Source organism: Tetrao urogallus (genome assembly GCF_951394365.1).
Source record: "Tetrao urogallus genome assembly, chromosome: 9".
NCBI classification, from domain to species: Eukaryota; Metazoa; Chordata; class Aves; order Galliformes; family Phasianidae; genus Tetrao; species Tetrao urogallus.
Genome location: NC_136822.1, coordinates 2,830,916 through 2,848,245, shown reverse-complemented (window position 1 = coordinate 2,848,245; position 17,330 = coordinate 2,830,916). Strand labels below are relative to the sequence as shown.

The following is a 17,330-nucleotide window of genomic DNA, read 5'->3' as shown; positions in this document are numbered from 1 at the left end:
GACAGTGAAACAACTGAGAGTTGGGTCGAGGCTGGAAGCCTCCTGTATCTGCTCAGTGCAGGCAGGGTGCGACAGGCTGCACAAACTAACAGTGCTGTGCCTTTCTGCTGCCCAAATCACTGGCTTGCTTTAGAAAACAACTTCCCAAGTAGTTGGAGATTGGAGACCTCTTGTAAAGGGAGGAGAGGAGGACTTCGGGAGCCCCAAACTCCAGGTTAGTGCAGGGATGTAGAACTACAGAGCAGTTGCAGAACAGAAGTGTGCTTGGGCTGGCGTGTGTGTATCAGCACGTGTTCTTGTGTAGTACTGTTCCTGAATTGGGATGTTCGGAAGAAGGAAGAGGTCCTTCCTTTTTAAAAGGAAGCAGAGAAGTGAAGAGGAAGAAAGTCTTTCCAGCTCTGATTTTCCAGATCATCGGGGAACAGATTACAAAGTATTTTGAAAACTACAGAGAAAGTGGCTCAAGGAAGCTTTTACAATTCTTAATTCTTCAGCTCCCTGGAAGCAAACTCATGGCAGTTCTTCAGTGTGAGTTAAGGGAAAGCTCCAAGTTTCTGGAAAATACTAAGGCAAGGAATTTAGTCAGGTCATCATAGGCATTCTTTGGTATTTAATAAACTCAGTCTTGGATACTATATCCTGAAACAATTTTGTTTTGAACTGTTTAGAGTAAATAAACTGAAAGTTGCAGCTGTATTTACTTGACTATTTCCTTATTAGCCTCTTATCACATATGTTGTTACATTAATAATAGCTCTTACATTTGAACCATTGTGCAATAGGCAGTTCTGTTGGCTTTTCTCAAGAGAGCATGTGTTCATGGGGGGGCAAGGAATGGTTTTTTTAATCCCCGGAGTCTGAGTTCTGCTGCCTATACTGAAATGTCTGTCTGTGGGGCAGAATGGCAACACAGTGAGCAGCATAAGAAGAAACAGCAAGCACTGCCCTTGTTCTACAGTACTGCTGAATTGCAGAGTATATTCTCCTGTGATGAAACAGTGTGCTATAACCCACAGCTACAAACAAAATGCACAGAACCTATGTGGAAGCTGCCTTAGATGTGACATGTGTTTGACCAATGTTTGATATTGCGAGGATTGTTAGATCTGTAGTTTAAGACAAACATTTTTATCCCTTTAGCTGATGGTTTAAATTTTTTGTTTTTCGCGCTGTTAAAAAAAAAAACTAAAACATTTATTCATTGTATTTTCAGGTTCAAAGTAAGCAAGAGAAGAAACCTGGAACGTCATCCCCAGTCCCTTTGAACTCAGTGGTTAGCCCTTGTGCTCTGCCTGTGAATAAAGCCACCAGCAGTACCCCTTTGTCCGTAAACATTCCACGTTTCTACTTCCCTAAAGGACTTCCCAATGTCTGCACTAATCATGAAGAGATCATTGCCAGGATTGAAGAAGCCTTCACAGAGTTTGAAGATGAGAAAGCCAACATCTGCGAAATGGGAAAAATTGCAAAGGTAACATCTCTAGATTTCTTTACTTCTTGGAAAGGGAGAAAGGCTGAAACTAAAGCTAAGAAAATATCTTTTCCTTTCCATATATTTTTTTTTTTTTTTAGTGAAAAACAAACCAAAATTCTTTTGCTCTGAATTTTTTTTTTCCTTTTAGATTAGGAAAATAATTAAGAAAAATGAGCTCAGTGAAATTGTCGGTGGGAAAAGATTGCTGTTTGTCATGACTGATGCGTGTGCTCCATCTTACTCAGATTTACAAAATCGTTCTTCCAGACTTTTTGGCAAATAAAAAACGCGTTTGTTTTTCTGTTTCTCCATAGTTATAGAAGATAGCAGAAATGTAAAGTGCCTCCGTGGCTTCAGATAGTGCTGGTTACCTTCTCTGTGGCTAACAGTCCTACTGATCTAGACGTGATCTTTGTACACTGCAACAGCATTGCTTGGGAAAGAATTTCCAACCTATGCCACCTTGGGCATAGCAGAAGAGGGAAATGCTTAGTCAGCCCTACACCACTGAGATGCATATGTTTAATGTCCACAATGTCAGCAGACTTGGAGTTGCTACAGTCTGTTAATGATTTCTTGGCTTCAGAGAACAAAACACAGCACTTGTGTGGGAGCACGATGCAGATGGGCTGTTCTATTTTCCTCTTCTTCCATCGTGGTTTTTAGTAATGCTAATCTAAGACTGGCAGTTGTCAGATGCACCTCATATGTTCAGCTTGTCCTGTGTGTGAGTGCATCTGTGGCACTATAGATTGAGCAGTGATGTTCTGTCCAAGGGGAGGGCTTGTTTTCTAAGAGGGAAGCTTAGGTTTGTTTTTAGAGCAGTACACTTGTAAGCCATCACTGAAAGCATAATTTCTTAGATTGACCAAAATAAATTTTGAAACTGATTTTATGACAGGACAGGTAACTGTGTGTGGCTTGTCACATTCAACCTGGGAAAAGCAGGAGAGCTGCGTAGAAGAGACTTTTGCCTTTCTGTTTGGTCTCTGCAACCATCTCTCAATGGGTGTGCTCTATGTTGTTCAGTTGTTCTGTGGCTTGCTGCTGTTCTCTGGGATTATTGGGAGTGGTGTGTGTTTGGAGACTCTAAAGGAAACGCAGGAGAGCTAGCTACTCAAAGAAAACTGCAGAAAATAAATGTTATTTTTTCCTTGGAATAGCAAAGCACCTGTGGAAATGCAGTCACCTGACAGAAGAATGGCTTAATCCTAACATGTTTGTTAATTACCATTCTGAAAACTACCCAGGTAGAAATGCTAATGCAGTGGTTAATTAGAATGTTGTGTTCAGAGAGTTCTGTTGGAATTGGCCTCTTTCCATTTGTGCTTTCGTATTCTTGCTGAGAGTTAGCAGTGCTGGGAATGGGCTGCTCAGGGTAGAAGGCTGTGCACTGATAACTGTGGGTTTGGAATCATTTCACATTCAGATATTCAATTGCTAATTGAGGTGTTCCTGCCCGTGGCAGCGGTGTTGGAATTAAATGATCTTTGAGGCCCGTTCTAACCCAAACCATTCTGTGGTCTGTAACTGGAATTGAAGTTCCCTTACTGTTAATGAGAAGTTAGCTCATGGGAAATGGATTATCCTGTCCTCAGGTGTGTTTGTGCTGGTATGGATGGTCCTTTGAAGGTTCCTATATTCACCCAGTTGGCAGAGTAGTTTAGTCAAAGACAGATCTGAAGAGTCTGACCATTTCTGGATGGACAGGATGTATTTCTCAGGTATTTACAAAGGCATATAAGGGTGGATTCTGAACCTTAGCACACAGTAAACAGCTTTTTGACTAAGCTGTATGCCATTACTGCTTCATTTCCTGTATGTGAAAGTGCTCAGGGTGATTTCAGTGCATAAACAATTCAGTGTGACTTCTCTTTGTTCCTGTGTTTTGTTGCAGATATGTGGCTGCCCACTCTACTGGAAAGCACCTATGTTCAGTGCATCAGGAGGACAAAGGACAGGATGTGTATCTGTGCACTCCTTTGTGTCTTTGTGGAGAAAGTGAGTATAGAAAACGCAGAATTCTTTTTCTAGAAGAAGGTAAATTTGCCTTGGAAGAATCTTTTCCTTCTTCTACCGTTCTTTTGAAAGCTTTGTCCCTTTTGTTAGAAAAAATCAATGGCTTAAAAAACTGTTTTTCCTTTCTTAGAAATTGCTGAACACTTAAACGTGGAGGTTGGTGGCCCTGCATGTGGCAGGGGGGTTGGAGATTTGTGATCCTTGAGGTCCCTTCCAACCCTGGCCATTCTGTGATTCTTGTGAACACTGATGCTATGCCATGTACATCTGCAAAATTAACAGTAGTTGTACAGATGATTAAACATGCTGTTTTGTTTGACATATAAAATATATTAACACACTCCTGGAAATGTCAGTTACTGCAAGATAGCTGCTAAATGCTGCTAAACTCCTGGATATGTTTATCTGGGGCCTTGACAATGCACTGGTGTGCTGAGTGAGCCTGATTTGGAAACAGGGAGAGGAAGCCTGTAGCAGGACAGGAAGAAGGAATGTGAAATAAAAGCACCATGCAAGTAGGCCAAACTCAGCTTTGCTAGTTGTTACCTTCTTCACACACACTGTAATAACTGTGTGGGTTTTGGCAGTTGTTTCCTCGTACCACTGTCAAAACTTCTTTTTGAAATTGAAAGCTCTTGCACGTATTGTGGTTGGATTTAGAGGTGCTAGGTGGAACAGACCTGTTCTCTTGCCTAATCTTTTTCCTCCAGGGCAATTCAATCTTTGTGAAACACTTGAACAGCATCTCCACCTCCTACCCAGAGATACTTCTACTTTCTGACGTAATGCTCACCATTTAGATTCTTGAAATAGTCTTTAATCCTGAGTTTCCAAAGTATTTCCTATGACAGTGTTGTCAAAACAGCCAAGTTACCCTGGCAAAATTACATAGATGCTGGGGATGACTGTGATCAAGTTTTTCTTGACAAGGGCAGCATTTTTTCCTTCCTGAAGTTCCTCCAGCTAATCCAAATTAATCCCTCATGTATGATAGCACATTTTTGCTCCCACTGATTTGCACATCCTTCAGATTATTGCAAACTGTGGTTGTGCTCCTTTTCTGTATTCCTTTAATCCACACCGCTTCCAAGCTGTTTTAAAGATGCTTTCTTCACTTTGATTTCTCTCTAAAGACTATTTTTTTTTGTCCCTCCTTCTGACGGTTGTAACAGTTAACTCTGGAAACATGATACCCAGAAATAAAGGTAGTGTTTTTTGTATAGCTGCACTACAGCTGTATGAACACAGCCTTAATTTCAGAACAGGAATGTGTGATCGTTTCAGTCTATTTTTAAGCATCTTAGTAAGTGGTCTGACTTTTCAGAATGCTGTGTGCATACCGATCTCACTTGAAGTCAATAGGAATTGCTGTGTGCATGGTACTTCTGAAAATTGGTGCTTTTAGTTTGGTGTTAAAACGTGGCTTTGGGCTTTGTCTTTGTGTGTGATTTAAAAATAAAAAACCACCTTTTTCATGCAGCTGATTCAGAATGTATTTGTTAATTGACAGCATGATGTGAATGTGAAGCTAACAAAAAGGATTGTTAGCCACTACTTCCCTTTCTTGTTTTCTCTACAGACTTAAAAGCTGTTCCCCCCACCCTCCTTTTTTTTTTTTTTTTTTTTTTTTAATATCTGCATTTGATTAAGAGTAATAAGACCCAAATTAGTGGCATGCCAGTTAGTGTGATATCTGCAGGAGGACTAGAGACATTCCAGTGCTGTGTTTCAACATTTCCATGTCTCTAAATTCTCAGCCCTACTAGTTCTTCCATAGTATCATAGAATCATAGAGTTGCTCAGGTTGAAAAAGACCTTAAGGATCATCAAGTCCAACCACAACCTAACCATACTACCCTAACTAACAACCCTCTGCTAAATCATGTCCCTGAGCACCACATCCAAATGGTTTTTAAACACATCCAGGCATGGTGACTCAGCCACCTCCCTGGGGAGCCCATTCCAATGCTTAACAACCCTTTGTGTAAAGAAGTTCTTCCTGCTATCCAGCCTTACCCTGGTGCAATTTTGTTCTCCATTACTTAGTGTGCACAGCAGCCAGCCATGCCATAATTAATGAGAGATGCTCATTTTCCTTTTGGAGAGTGATTTTTCAGGTCTGAGACTTAGTCACTGCAGTTTCACAGTATCTTCAAACATTGAAATGTAGTGAAAGGCTGAATTGGGATGCATGTCTGCTATGGCACCGTTAGGTTGGTCCTGTTGACTTCAAAAGAGATCAGTGAGCATGCAGCATTTTGAGAAGTCAGGTTTCTTTCTAAGATGCCATTGAATCAAAACAGGAGTCATCAGAAAGAAATATGTTGCTTCCACAGGAATGTTAACGTGAAAAAATCTCCACTGAGCAGAAGTACCTTGGTGCTGCCAGGAGATGCTGAAGATGATGCTAGTATTGAGGTCAACTTTGCATAATGCATATTGTAGATGTATTGCATAACACGTGATAAGGCACTTGATCATCTAGCTGTGATTTGTGATTGTCTGTGAGATGCAAGGCAGTTGAAGTAACTTTTCATCTCCCTCACAGAATCTTACGTAACTGCCATGATGACGCATCCAGATTTGCTTACCTTGTAGCAAAGCCCAGCTGTGGTTACCTTGAGCAGGAGGACTTCATCCCGCTGCTTCAGGTACCTGCACTCAGCAGTGAAGTGATGGGGAGAGTGGGGAAATGTTTGCTTTTTTAACTTCTTTATTCTTGTGTCTTTAAATGTTTACTAAAAACATGCAGACCTATGGTTGAGCAGTGTCTGGGAGGGTTCCTTTAGAGAGCATATAATTGAATTTGTCTAGCCAGACTATCAGATAAAGTATCCCATGGAAATCTGTACAAAAATACCCTTGCAGTTCCCACTGGCCTGTGTGCATCTCTGTACCTGTTAGTAGCAAAGTTCCACTGCTGCTTGTTTTCTGATATTCAGGCAAAATGTCTGCGTCGCACCTTCATTTCTTCTTAGTAGGCAGGCCAAAGTCTGTGCATCTTATTGCATTTCTTTCTTTCCCTTCAATTCAGATGTGATATTTTTAGCAGAGCAACTATGAAAGCAAAGTATTCTGGCCATTTATGCAGACTCTGGATAGATTTAGCTCTTCTACAGTTTCTCTGTAAATCAGGTCCATCTGCTTCTCTTATCATCTGTTGATAATTTATTTTTTTTCCCAGACTATTCCATAATGTCCTTAACTTTAACACACTTTGTTGCCCTCTTTGCAAAATCTTAATATAGATGCCTTGCTAGGGAAAGATTTTTTTTTTTTTTTTTTTTTCTGTGCTGGATGTTTGTGTGTCTCAAACAAGCCTAACTGGGACTGCAATGGGTAAATTTTCTGATGTTCTTTTTCACCTTTTCTCCACTGGGCATACTGCCTTTCCTGACTGATAGCAGCTCTGCTTCCTAGGTACTGGTTCATCCAAAGACATGTACAGTCTTGTCTGTCATTCAACCAGATGTTAGCAGTATTACACCATATGACACCATCATAGTAGACCTGATTAGACATCAGGTTAGACTGCCCAAAACCTGGCCATGTTGTGCCCCTAAGGGCACTGTATCAGCTCTGTCCCTTTGCCAGAGCATGGTATAAACAGCAAAATTCTGGACACCTCTTAAAGAGTAGACGAGTCAGACGTGTAAAATTACACGGACATTCTGATACACAGAGGATCTGAGCTGATTGATTCAAGATCTAAGCAATTTCTGTATATGTCTGGTCATGCATTTTTTAGTAGGTTTGACATCATGAGTGAGTATTTCACTTACAAAAAGCGGACCTTATAAAACTCCACGTATAGTTCAAGTCAATTTTGGGAAAGCACTGATGTCTGTCTGCTTTCTAGGGTTCACATGAATTTTTATTGATGAGGAGGATGTGAAAAGCAACTTTCTTAGCCTTTCACAGAGCGCTCATTACTGACACTTAGCTCTAACAAATACCAATATCTTCAATGAATGGAAAAAATGTTTTTGGAGAAGAGGTGGTTGCATGGTCAACTAACTGATTTTGTATCTCATTCAATAAAAATGAGTTTTCATCCACTCACTAACTCTCTTCCTTTGTTTTTCTGTCCTTAAGTAAATCAATATGGCCCAACAGGTGCGTATTGCCCAGAAAATGTATTGTACTTGTATTTCTAGAAGGTTCACTTCATAGATTAAAAGGTATAATTTCAGTTTTATTGTTAATGCTAAAACAAGTAAGCAAAAGTATTGGTTTGTAAAACAAAACAAAACCCAGTAACATCTGAACTTTAAATAAAAGGAGTAGGAACTCTGTTTCATCTTATTTGGTCTTATCTTGCAGGACGTGGTAGAAACGCACCCTGGTCTGACGTTCCTAAAGGATGCTCCAGAGTTCCATTCCCGGTACATCACCACGGTAGGCTGCTTGTTTCATCTCCTGTCACAGTGCTGTACCAATCCTCCTTTTGTTATTTGTCACTATTCCCAAATCATTCATTTACTGCAAAAATACATGTTTTTTATATCGCTAGCAAGAAGTTACATTCAGAATTTCTTCAGAACAAAAAAATAATCACTCTGTGTAGAAGAGGTCATTCACAAGGGTAGTGATGATTCTTTCTGGTCTTAAACAAATCTTTGAAACAATTTTGGCCTTTAATTATGTTGGAGGAAAATAAGAGTGATCCTTCTTTGGTCTTTGAGAGCTACTAAGTTACCCCTAACACTGCAGGGCTGCTGTGGCCTGGGCAGCCACACGTTTGAAGATTTCTGTCACTTAGGCGTGGGGTCTCTGATTGTTCCATGCTACAAGGCATCCACCGTTGTCCAGCCCTCTTGCATCTCACTTGCCAGAACATCTCTCTGGTCTTTCTGAATCACTGATTTTTTTGTGACTACTGCTGGTAGATCTGTAGCTTTGTTCCAACTCTGCAGTCAGACGTTAGACTTGTGCTTTACCTGAAAAAGTTTGTACTTTTTTTTTTAAGCCTGTGTTGTGTTGGGTATGAATATGGATAAAAGATATAAATGTAGAATGTTTGATCTCTGCAATGATAATAAACTCAGATAAAAATGGGCCTGAGGGGAGCTTCATCTCAGCTGGGTTTAGAGCTTTTCTTACTGGCTTGACAGGCTCTCTGTGGGGGCCTGCTGCACCACATATTGGCGGCTGGGAGATTAGTGGCGGGCACTGATTTATCCCTTTCTTGTAAGGAGCAGATGGCAGAGGGACTCTGCTGCTTCGGCCATATCCAGTGCTTGTGAATCTGTATAACGAGAGACAATTTCAAATGTCTAAACACTCTTGACTGTGGTGGTGGATGTCAATGTATTATTATCAGCATCTTCAGTCCCTGTGGAGCGAGGCAGCAGATTCGTTGAGCATAGTACCTGGTCAGAGTAGGTGTAACAAATGTCCAGGTGATTCTGAAGGCTCATGAATGGGTGAATTGCTGTGATTTCTAGACCTCACCAGGTGCTGTGTGTGTTCTGGTCTGAGAGATAGCTGCACTTCAAGGTAACTGAACTCTGGGCTACTACTACAAAGAGGAATCTTTTCCTTCCTTTCTTTATTTTCTCATAACTTCCCTTGAACCTGGATGAGCTTTGTCCTGTATAACAGTCAAACTGGGGCACGGAAGAGGATCCTTCATGTGTACATGAAACTTCTCAGTGCTTCTTGATTCTGCTCATCTCCTCTGTGCTTTCTTGCTTTAGCCTGAGAGCCTTTAGACACCCCTATGTGTAATACTGTTCACAATGGTGGCTTCTTAAGCTTTCTCTCCAGCACCCAGGAAATGATGGTGCTGGTGTTTGAAGTGAACAGTGCGTGGCAGCGAAGCTTACAAAGCTGTGACATCCTTCACAGACTTCTCGTGCTTGCAGAACAACTCTGTTTTGGGTGTCTCTTCTGACAGATTCCTCCTGAGCTCTGTGTTTGGCCTTGGCTGGATCATTGAGCTGGAGCAGAGTCTAAGACCTAAGGAGACACAAAGTCCATTGGGTCAGATTGGTCCCACATGGAGTGGCAATACGTGGCCCACTGCATAGTGCCTCTCCTCTCTGACAGCAGGAATTCCTATTTCTCACATGTCTGTTTGTGAATAATTTGGCACTTCTGTCTTTAATGCCATGAAATTGAGTATTTCCACCAGGAGGTAATGAAGGAAACAGCTTTGTCCTTGGATTTTGAGACTGCCTGGACACTTTCATTCCCTTCAAGGTAGAGTACCTTGCACTTATTTATAGTGATAGTGCTATATCTGCTGCAAGAGCAAGAGTTATATTTCATTGTTGTATTACAGATCGGGGCCATAAAGAGACACTGGCTTTTCTGCTCACTATTGAATATGGCATCACTTGGTTGAAATCACCTGGAGAGTAAGTTAACAATGGATGTGTTTGCATGTTTCATTATTTTTTACTTCTTTCCATGCCTTTTAGAGATGCCTTTTGGATACACTAGCCTTTATGTAACCTGCATCAGTGTATTTGACCTGTTGTATTGCCAAACTATTTGTTTCTAAAGTATACTGAACTACTTGTTTCTTTTAACAGAGGTAGACTCCTGAAACCGATGAAGAGGATGCAGAATATCATGAGACATTTAACATCACTTCTTCCAGAATGTGCAAAGAAAGCTCAGTGTTAGCAATGCAGGCTGTTGTTAAAAATCTGTGTCAACTGAAAACAAATTATCAAACCTTACTGCTTGGTGAAAAATGTTCAGCTTATACAGTATTACCCATGTGAATGTGGAAAGTGAAGATGGCCTACAGGATTTAATAAAGGCTTGTGTTTTGTTTTTTTTTTTGTGTGTTGTTTGTTCCCTCTTTCCCCCTCCCCTCAAAATTGTGTTGTTTTTCTTTTATGGGGATAATGGGAAAAGATCTGGAACTAACCCATCAATGGTTTTGGACCTGGAGATACATTACATGATGGTATTGGGCAAATAAGGAAGGAGCTTCCCCCTTCCAAAGGCTCATGTACTCAATTCAGAATAAACAGACTTCCATGCCAGGGAGAAGGGAGCCAGAGCACAGCGCACAAGGTTGTAGCTGCTGAGTAGAAGTGCCTGTAGCAACTTGGGCCTGAGGCCAGTTTCTTACTTGGTTTCTAAGCTTACAGTGGAGATGCAATCATGCAGCAGGTGCTCTAACTGAGAAACATAAAGCAGGCAAGCCACAGGAATTAATTTTCTATCACAGTAGACACTGGCTGTTTGAGTGCTGCAAATCATGTCAGTTTTATTATAATGTCCTATGATATTTCCCAAATGCTTTTTTTGACAGCTTTGTCTTTATAACCTAGAAAAGAGAGAAGTGGAGGCACTGTGTGTACGTGTACATGCAGTTTAATACTCACCAGAACTACCATTATTTGAATAATAAAGCCTTCACTGAGTGACTGGATACAGTAAAGAGGAGGTGAAAAGAGATCCCATCTTTCCCCTGTACGCCTTATTTTTACAGCTGATGAGATGAGAGCAGAGGGTGCATCTTTATCAATATGATCTGACAGAGGAACGGTTTCCTTGAGTCACTAAGGGGGATATTTTGCTGTCTGCTATTACCCAGCAGGCAGGGGAGAAGAAAAAGACTGCTAGTTAGGGGTTCTTTTTCTATCTTGAGATTTTTGTTTGTGTCCTTGGAATGTTGTGGAAAGGCTGTATCTTTGTGAATTGCTAGAGTTGAGAGGTGTGGTAATGGATCGTGTGTGAGGTGAGACACTTCAGTCTCTGAACTGGCTGGTAAAACCTGGCAGCAAAGCCCAAAGTTCAAAAATAGTCCAGAATGGCAATGGTTGCCAGCAACATTGAAGAAGGAAAACACAGCTTTGAATTGTTTAAGACCAGAAAAGACCATTGTGATTTCCTAGGCTGACCTCTGGCACTACACAGACCACAGAACATTGCTCAGGGATTGCTATAGTTAGGATAAATTTTCTTTTTGACTGAATTATTGCACAACTTCAAAAAAAAAAAAAAAAAGTGTCTGTGATTGATGTGTGGAGTGGTAAAGAGCCCACAGTGTGTCTCTGCAAGTTGTCCCAGTGGTTAATAACTGGCAGTGTTTATTTAAAAAATAAGTAAATAAGACAAAATCCTCTAGATATCTAGTTTGAGAGACAAAAAGTCCTTCTGCTGTCCTGCATGTCCCCCTTTGGCTTCTAAGGAGTAGGATAGTCACCAGTAGATATCATGGTAAGCTGAGTTGACTATTCTCTCTTTTCGGGGTAAATTCTGAGTCCTCAAATCATTCTTGTTGTTCCCTAAACTGTCTGGACTCATCAGCATTTATTGTCTCACTGTTCTTTGTATCCAAAGCAGAGTGTTAGCAATGATCTCATACTTGTTTCCAAATCTGTTCTGGACTAAGAAGCCTGCCCTTGTGTGTCTGAGTCAAAGCATGGTCCTTAAATGGTCCTTGCCCACTTGCAGCTATGCTTTAGGCTCAGAGTGACCCATCACAGTCTTATCTGTATCCTTACAATATCCATGTTTTGTAAAGTTAGCTTTTATGTTGGAGTAGCATGTTCTATTAAGACTTACCAAAATCCTAGGCTAATACGTCAACATGTCAGAGACATCAACAGCTTGTATTAGATTTCATTTACAAGGATTGTACTCTGTAGGCTTCAGTACTGATAGTCATTAACTGCATTTCTAATTTCTCATGTTGAAGATGTCGTGTTATTGATATTTATTCTTGTTCACATTGTCATGTTTATTCTTGCATGCTCTTGATCACACACTTGCATTTTCTCTGCCCTGCAATACTTGATGTGCTAAAAAGGAGTGGACTAGGAATAAATAGTTCAGCCTGCTTTTTTGGGTACTTGTGAGCACTCATTCTCATACTGTGTACTGTTCCTCATGGATTCTCAGAATTGTGTGCTTTCCCCACCATGTTCTTTATTCCCTTTTATGAGAAACAGTGAAGGAGATGAATGATGTAAACACATCCCTAAGACAAATGCAGACAGATAATCTCTATTGATTATTTTTAGTGGAGCCACCAAGAAGGTGAGGTATTGTTACAGACACAATAGGTCAGACAACACCTGTGGATTTCATTTGCATGTCCTATTTCCTCTTCTGAAGTCCTGATTTCTTTTTTCACAAGTGCAGAGCGCTATCAGTTGAGGTCCTTGCAAGCTGCAGTGCCTGAAGCCTGAAAAATGTGCAGTGATTTGTCAGCACTTTGAACGTATCACTTAAATAATAAATCTACATGCTCAGAGATTAATTAAGAACTGTGAAAATAGTTGCAGAGTGAAAATGGACAATACTGTTTCAGAAACAAATGTAACTTTCAGACTCCATAGTAATTAAGAATAATAGTATAAACAACAACAACAGAAAGTTTTCAGTAAGAAGTCTCCTTGGGATGAGTGAATAATCCAAATAAAGCTACTCCATTTCAGCTCCCTAACTGATTGTTTCAAGGAGTTGGTTTAATGAAAGTTGTTTGTCTTGCAGGTTATACAAAGAATATTCTACACGGTCAATCGATCCTGGTCTGGGAAGATCACCCTAACAGAGCTGAGGAAAAGCAACTTCTTGCAAGTATGTTGGTTTCTACCTGAATGAGATATAGAATGCATTGATTCCTTTATTCCTGTGTACTGTTCAGTGGGGTTGTAGTAAGGCAAACTCAGTGCCCAGCTCAACGCCAGGATAGGGGCAGAACTGGTGAAGGAGGTGTTTCAGAGTCAAGATGAGAGAAGACCAAGGACCAGAGCAGCCAAGATTGCAGCAAGTAGAAGTTGAAGGCGTACGTTCAAAACTCTGAAACAGCATCTGGCAGTTTGGCTCTTAGCTCCTGATCTAGCTGAAGTGAAAGGAAAACAAGAGACACAGTTTATCTCTGTTAGGTGGCTCACTGAGCAGCCAAGAATAGCTGGTGAATGGACTATGATATGTGGTGAGTAGCACAGCCAATTTCTTGGCTCAGCTTGCAATCAGTCCTCTGCCAGCTGGTCAGGCACACTGCACCATGCAGTTGCAAGACAGAGCATGTCAGGATGCATCACCTGGTTTGTACTGATTTCTAATTGTGCAGTAAACTTCTCCAGAAAAGCTGTTGAGTTTAGCACTCATTACAATTCCTGTGATATATCAGAGCAGGGAATGGTGGGTGGATGTTTTGGGATGAAGATCTCTGTTCATTGTATAATTTACCCAAAAGAGCACCAGATTAAGACTGTCTAAGGCTGCTTGATTCCATCCCAGCCTAAAAAGCCAGAAGCCTTTAGGCTGAAAGGTCAAGGTGGTAAATCAGTTAAGGCAGTGAGATTTCCCTGTTGCATCCCACTGTCTAGATGTAATGTACTTTCTTAAAAGCCTCAAGCATGAAACATACTCCTCCTTTCAGATTATTCTGCCCTACTTGTCACGTCAACTAATAATCAGTGCTCGCTTAGGTTGTCTCATGCCAGACCAAGCCTTCTTCCCTACCATCTGCTGTTAACCAATCCTTCCAATTTATACTACATCTTTGTTCACTCATTTTTCTCCCTTAATATGTTCATCTCTTTCTGCTTGTGTAGCTACTCTGATTTTCACCTTCTGCAGCAGGGAAGTTCAGCTTGGGGACCATGACTTGCTGAGACAGCTCTCTTTGCTGTGTGTGTAAATGGCATATTTTGACATGAGCTATTAAAAAAGAAAAGTTCTTGAAAAACCTCCTCAAGTGTTTGTCTGCAAAGGCACGAAGAGACCCAAGAAGCTAGTGAGTGAGTGTTCAGACATGTCTTAAGTCTTAGGTGACTTAAATGTCAGAAAATCAGAATAGTTTGGTAGGTCTGCTGCTCTGTTGTTCCTGTGTGAAATTTTACTGAATCTGATGGTTAACGGGATGTCAGTTTTGCGCTGGCTCAGTTGGCTTCCTAGGATATAGAGATATTGGAGAGAGAACAGTGAACTATCAGCATTCACTGCCACTGCCACTAGGCCTGCTGCCTTAGGGACACAGCTGCCTGGGACAGCTCTTTGACTGTCCCTCCTTCTGAGGGTTTGTGAGGGCAGAGGAGGATAAGACCCGTAGCTCGTTTGATTTGATTCATTGGATTGAGGAGGCTATATCTGCTGTTCTCTGGCTGCAGTGCTCAGGGAAAGGCAGATGGGGATAAAGGTGAGATACCTTCTGCCATGGGAGGGAAGGACAGAGGTAGGCGTAAAGTGGAAATAAAACAATTGCTAAATGTTTCATAGTGGGATATGGTAACAGAAATCACAGCTGAAAATCTGCCCAAGCCTTCCAGTTAAACTAGGCTGATTTCTGTCAGCAGCAGGCCAGGAAGATCAATGTGATTGGTTTAATTTGCCTGGATCGATCCTTCCCCATTCCAGGTGTGAGTCTGGAGTAAGGCTTGATCTTATGCTTCAGGAGCCAAGCAAGTGCAGTGTCAGGATGCATCTCAGTTCCTGTGGATTTGCTGTGGTAAATGGCTCTAGGAGCCTCTAGTACAGGTCAGAGATGGTTCACAAATAATGGATCCCAGCTGAGACAGCAGTTGTCTCGTTCTTCTGCATGACTCTTTGCTATGGCTGAAAATTAACAGGAATTGTTCACGGGATTGGCAAAAATATTGTGCACATATGCTAACCAAGATGTTCAAGCCAGATGCTTTATAACTGCCTGTTAAACATCAAGTGCAAGAACAAAATCTCCTACAGTGAAGAAGGGCTACGTTTTGGATCAGCTCTCAGAGCTGTGTTTGCCCAGCTTCTATAGAGGTTGGAGGACTCAAGCTGTTAAATTGCTTCTTTGTCTAGGTTTAACTTCCCTCTTTATACTGTTTCAGACTCTTGCTCTCTTGGAAGAAGAGGATGACATAAATCAAATCACAGATTATTTCTCCTACGAGCACTTCTATGTTATATACTGTAAATTCTGGGAGCTGGACACTGACCATGACCTTTATATCAGCCAGAAGGACCTGGCTAGGTACAGTGATCAAGGTATGCTGCCTGTAAGCTATGGTGGGAGGAAAGTGTTTGCTAAAAATAGAATGATCCTAATAAAAAGTAAAGCCTTTAATTTAGTTAATTTGACACCTCAACAAAACTTAAATGGAGGCATCCTTCTCATAAACAAATGCTGATTTACAGACTTACTTGTAGGGGCTTAGACACAGAGAAGTGCAGCAGATGCTGTTTTCGTCATGAATAGCTTCAGTGGATTGCTGCCAGAAGGACAAGCTAATAATGCTTTCAAACTAGCTCTTTTTTTGCTGAGGATTTTGCAGGTAGTTGAAGTATGAACAAGAAGGCCAAGCCTCTCTGAACTTTAAAGATTGCCAAATTGCAATCTTGTTGGGTGAGAGAAGTTTTAGAGTCCAGCAAAGGTTGATGAATTTTGGTTTGCAAATGAAATCTGGGGATTATCTTTTGAGTTCATTCTGGAACACTTTGCCACAAGTTGAGCAGATCCTAAAAGTTTTCAAAGGCTCAAGTGCCATAGATAAATTAATGGAATAAAAATCCACGAAGGGGTGAATAATGCAAAAGCAATTCCTCTGGCTCAGGAAGTCCTTGCTCTGCAAGTTCTGGAAGGCTGAGAAAGCGTGCTAGAAAATAGTCACTGTATGTGTGAGCTGTTCTGTATGGTTTGTTGGCTGGGCTGGACGGAGGCACCCAGTCAGAAGGGGGCTGTGTTTAAGATTATCTGTGTTCTTGGAGCACGATATGCCCATGCGCTTACAGTTAGGATTCATGACTTAGTGTCTTGGACAAGAGCTTGAGCTATTGACCAGCATGTTTTAACTTTGAAGATAAAGCTGTCTTGAATTCTTCAATGTGTTTACCACACTTTTTAGGAAAGTAGTTTTAGGATAGAGAGTTAGGCTTGGAAAAATGGGATATTTAGACACAACATGTAATTTGGAGGTAGCGGGAGAGGTGAAAGGTGTTCCAGTGCATAGAGTTACAGGGGTCTGGAGGTATCACAAATTGTCAGGAATTGTTGGTGATCTGGAGGGGACACAACATTTTGTAGGGGTCAAGATCCTGGAGGGCTGAAGTGAGAAAGAAAGAAGGGAGTGTGGATTGACTGTAGATCTGTGTGTTGTGGTGGCCCATGTCCTTGGGGTGGAAGCGTTTACGAGAAGGCCATGGGGATTCTGGCAGTCACAGCAGGTCAGGAGGTTGCTGAGAGGCCTGGATGGGCTGAGGATAAGGAGTGCCTAACTAGGTTATATGGGGACTAGGTCCTTTTGGGGAGGGTAGAATGTGGGAATGGAGCATCTCTTAGGAAACTTGAGAGCACGGAATGCTGGGGAGCTGAAGAGAGGACTGCTGTGGGCAGGGTGAAGGAGAGATGTTTTCAGTACAGTGGTGCAGCAGCAGGTCTAAAGGAAGTGTCTCAGTGGTCTGCAGTGTGAGGTTAGTGTGGAAGTCCTGCCCAAGACTGATACTTATTGCTTGGTTGGTGCTTCTCTACCATAGCAACCAGCCCCACACATTTCCTGGTTGGCAAAGCCCTTCAACTCACTTGAAATAATGCTTGTTTTTCATTGTCTTTCCCTGAAGCAGGGGATACACTTCGTGCATTGCTTAGAAATGTTTTTGTATGGATTTGAGATGTGATTTTTGCTTGACAGCTGAACTAATTTTGCAGTATACATTGAAGTAGTCTCCTTCTATTAGTCCTACTGCAGCAAACTAGGGGTAATACTGCCCATACTGGAAGATGTACTGCAAGAATCCAGATCACACGTGGTGGCCATATTTGAGAGGAAGTAATAGTGTTTGGTAGGATACAAAGGCAGGCATATCTTTGTTTTTCACTAAGTGCTGCTAAACAGAGAGCAGTGGAGTATCTAGACAGACAGTGTAGGTAGAGCTTTGTTTT

The 17,330-nt window shown here is 41.4% G+C and overlaps 1 protein-coding gene across 1 annotated transcript in view; it reads left to right on the top strand.

Annotated features, from left to right (window-relative positions):
* Positions 1-17,330, top strand: part of PPP2R3A (protein phosphatase 2 regulatory subunit B''alpha) — a gene marked incomplete at both ends in the record, with an annotated part of 37,937 nt that overhangs the window by 13,080 nt on the left and 7,527 nt on the right. The window contains 6 exons of the mRNA XM_079540014.1: positions 1,214-1,471; positions 3,372-3,475; positions 6,042-6,144; positions 7,817-7,891; positions 12,956-13,042; positions 15,283-15,439. Of these exons, the coding sequence (XP_079396140.1) occupies positions 1,214-1,471; positions 3,372-3,475; positions 6,042-6,144; positions 7,817-7,891; positions 12,956-13,042; positions 15,283-15,439 (784 nt within the window). The remainder of the gene's footprint in view (positions 1-1,213; positions 1,472-3,371; positions 3,476-6,041; positions 6,145-7,816; positions 7,892-12,955; positions 13,043-15,282; positions 15,440-17,330) is intronic.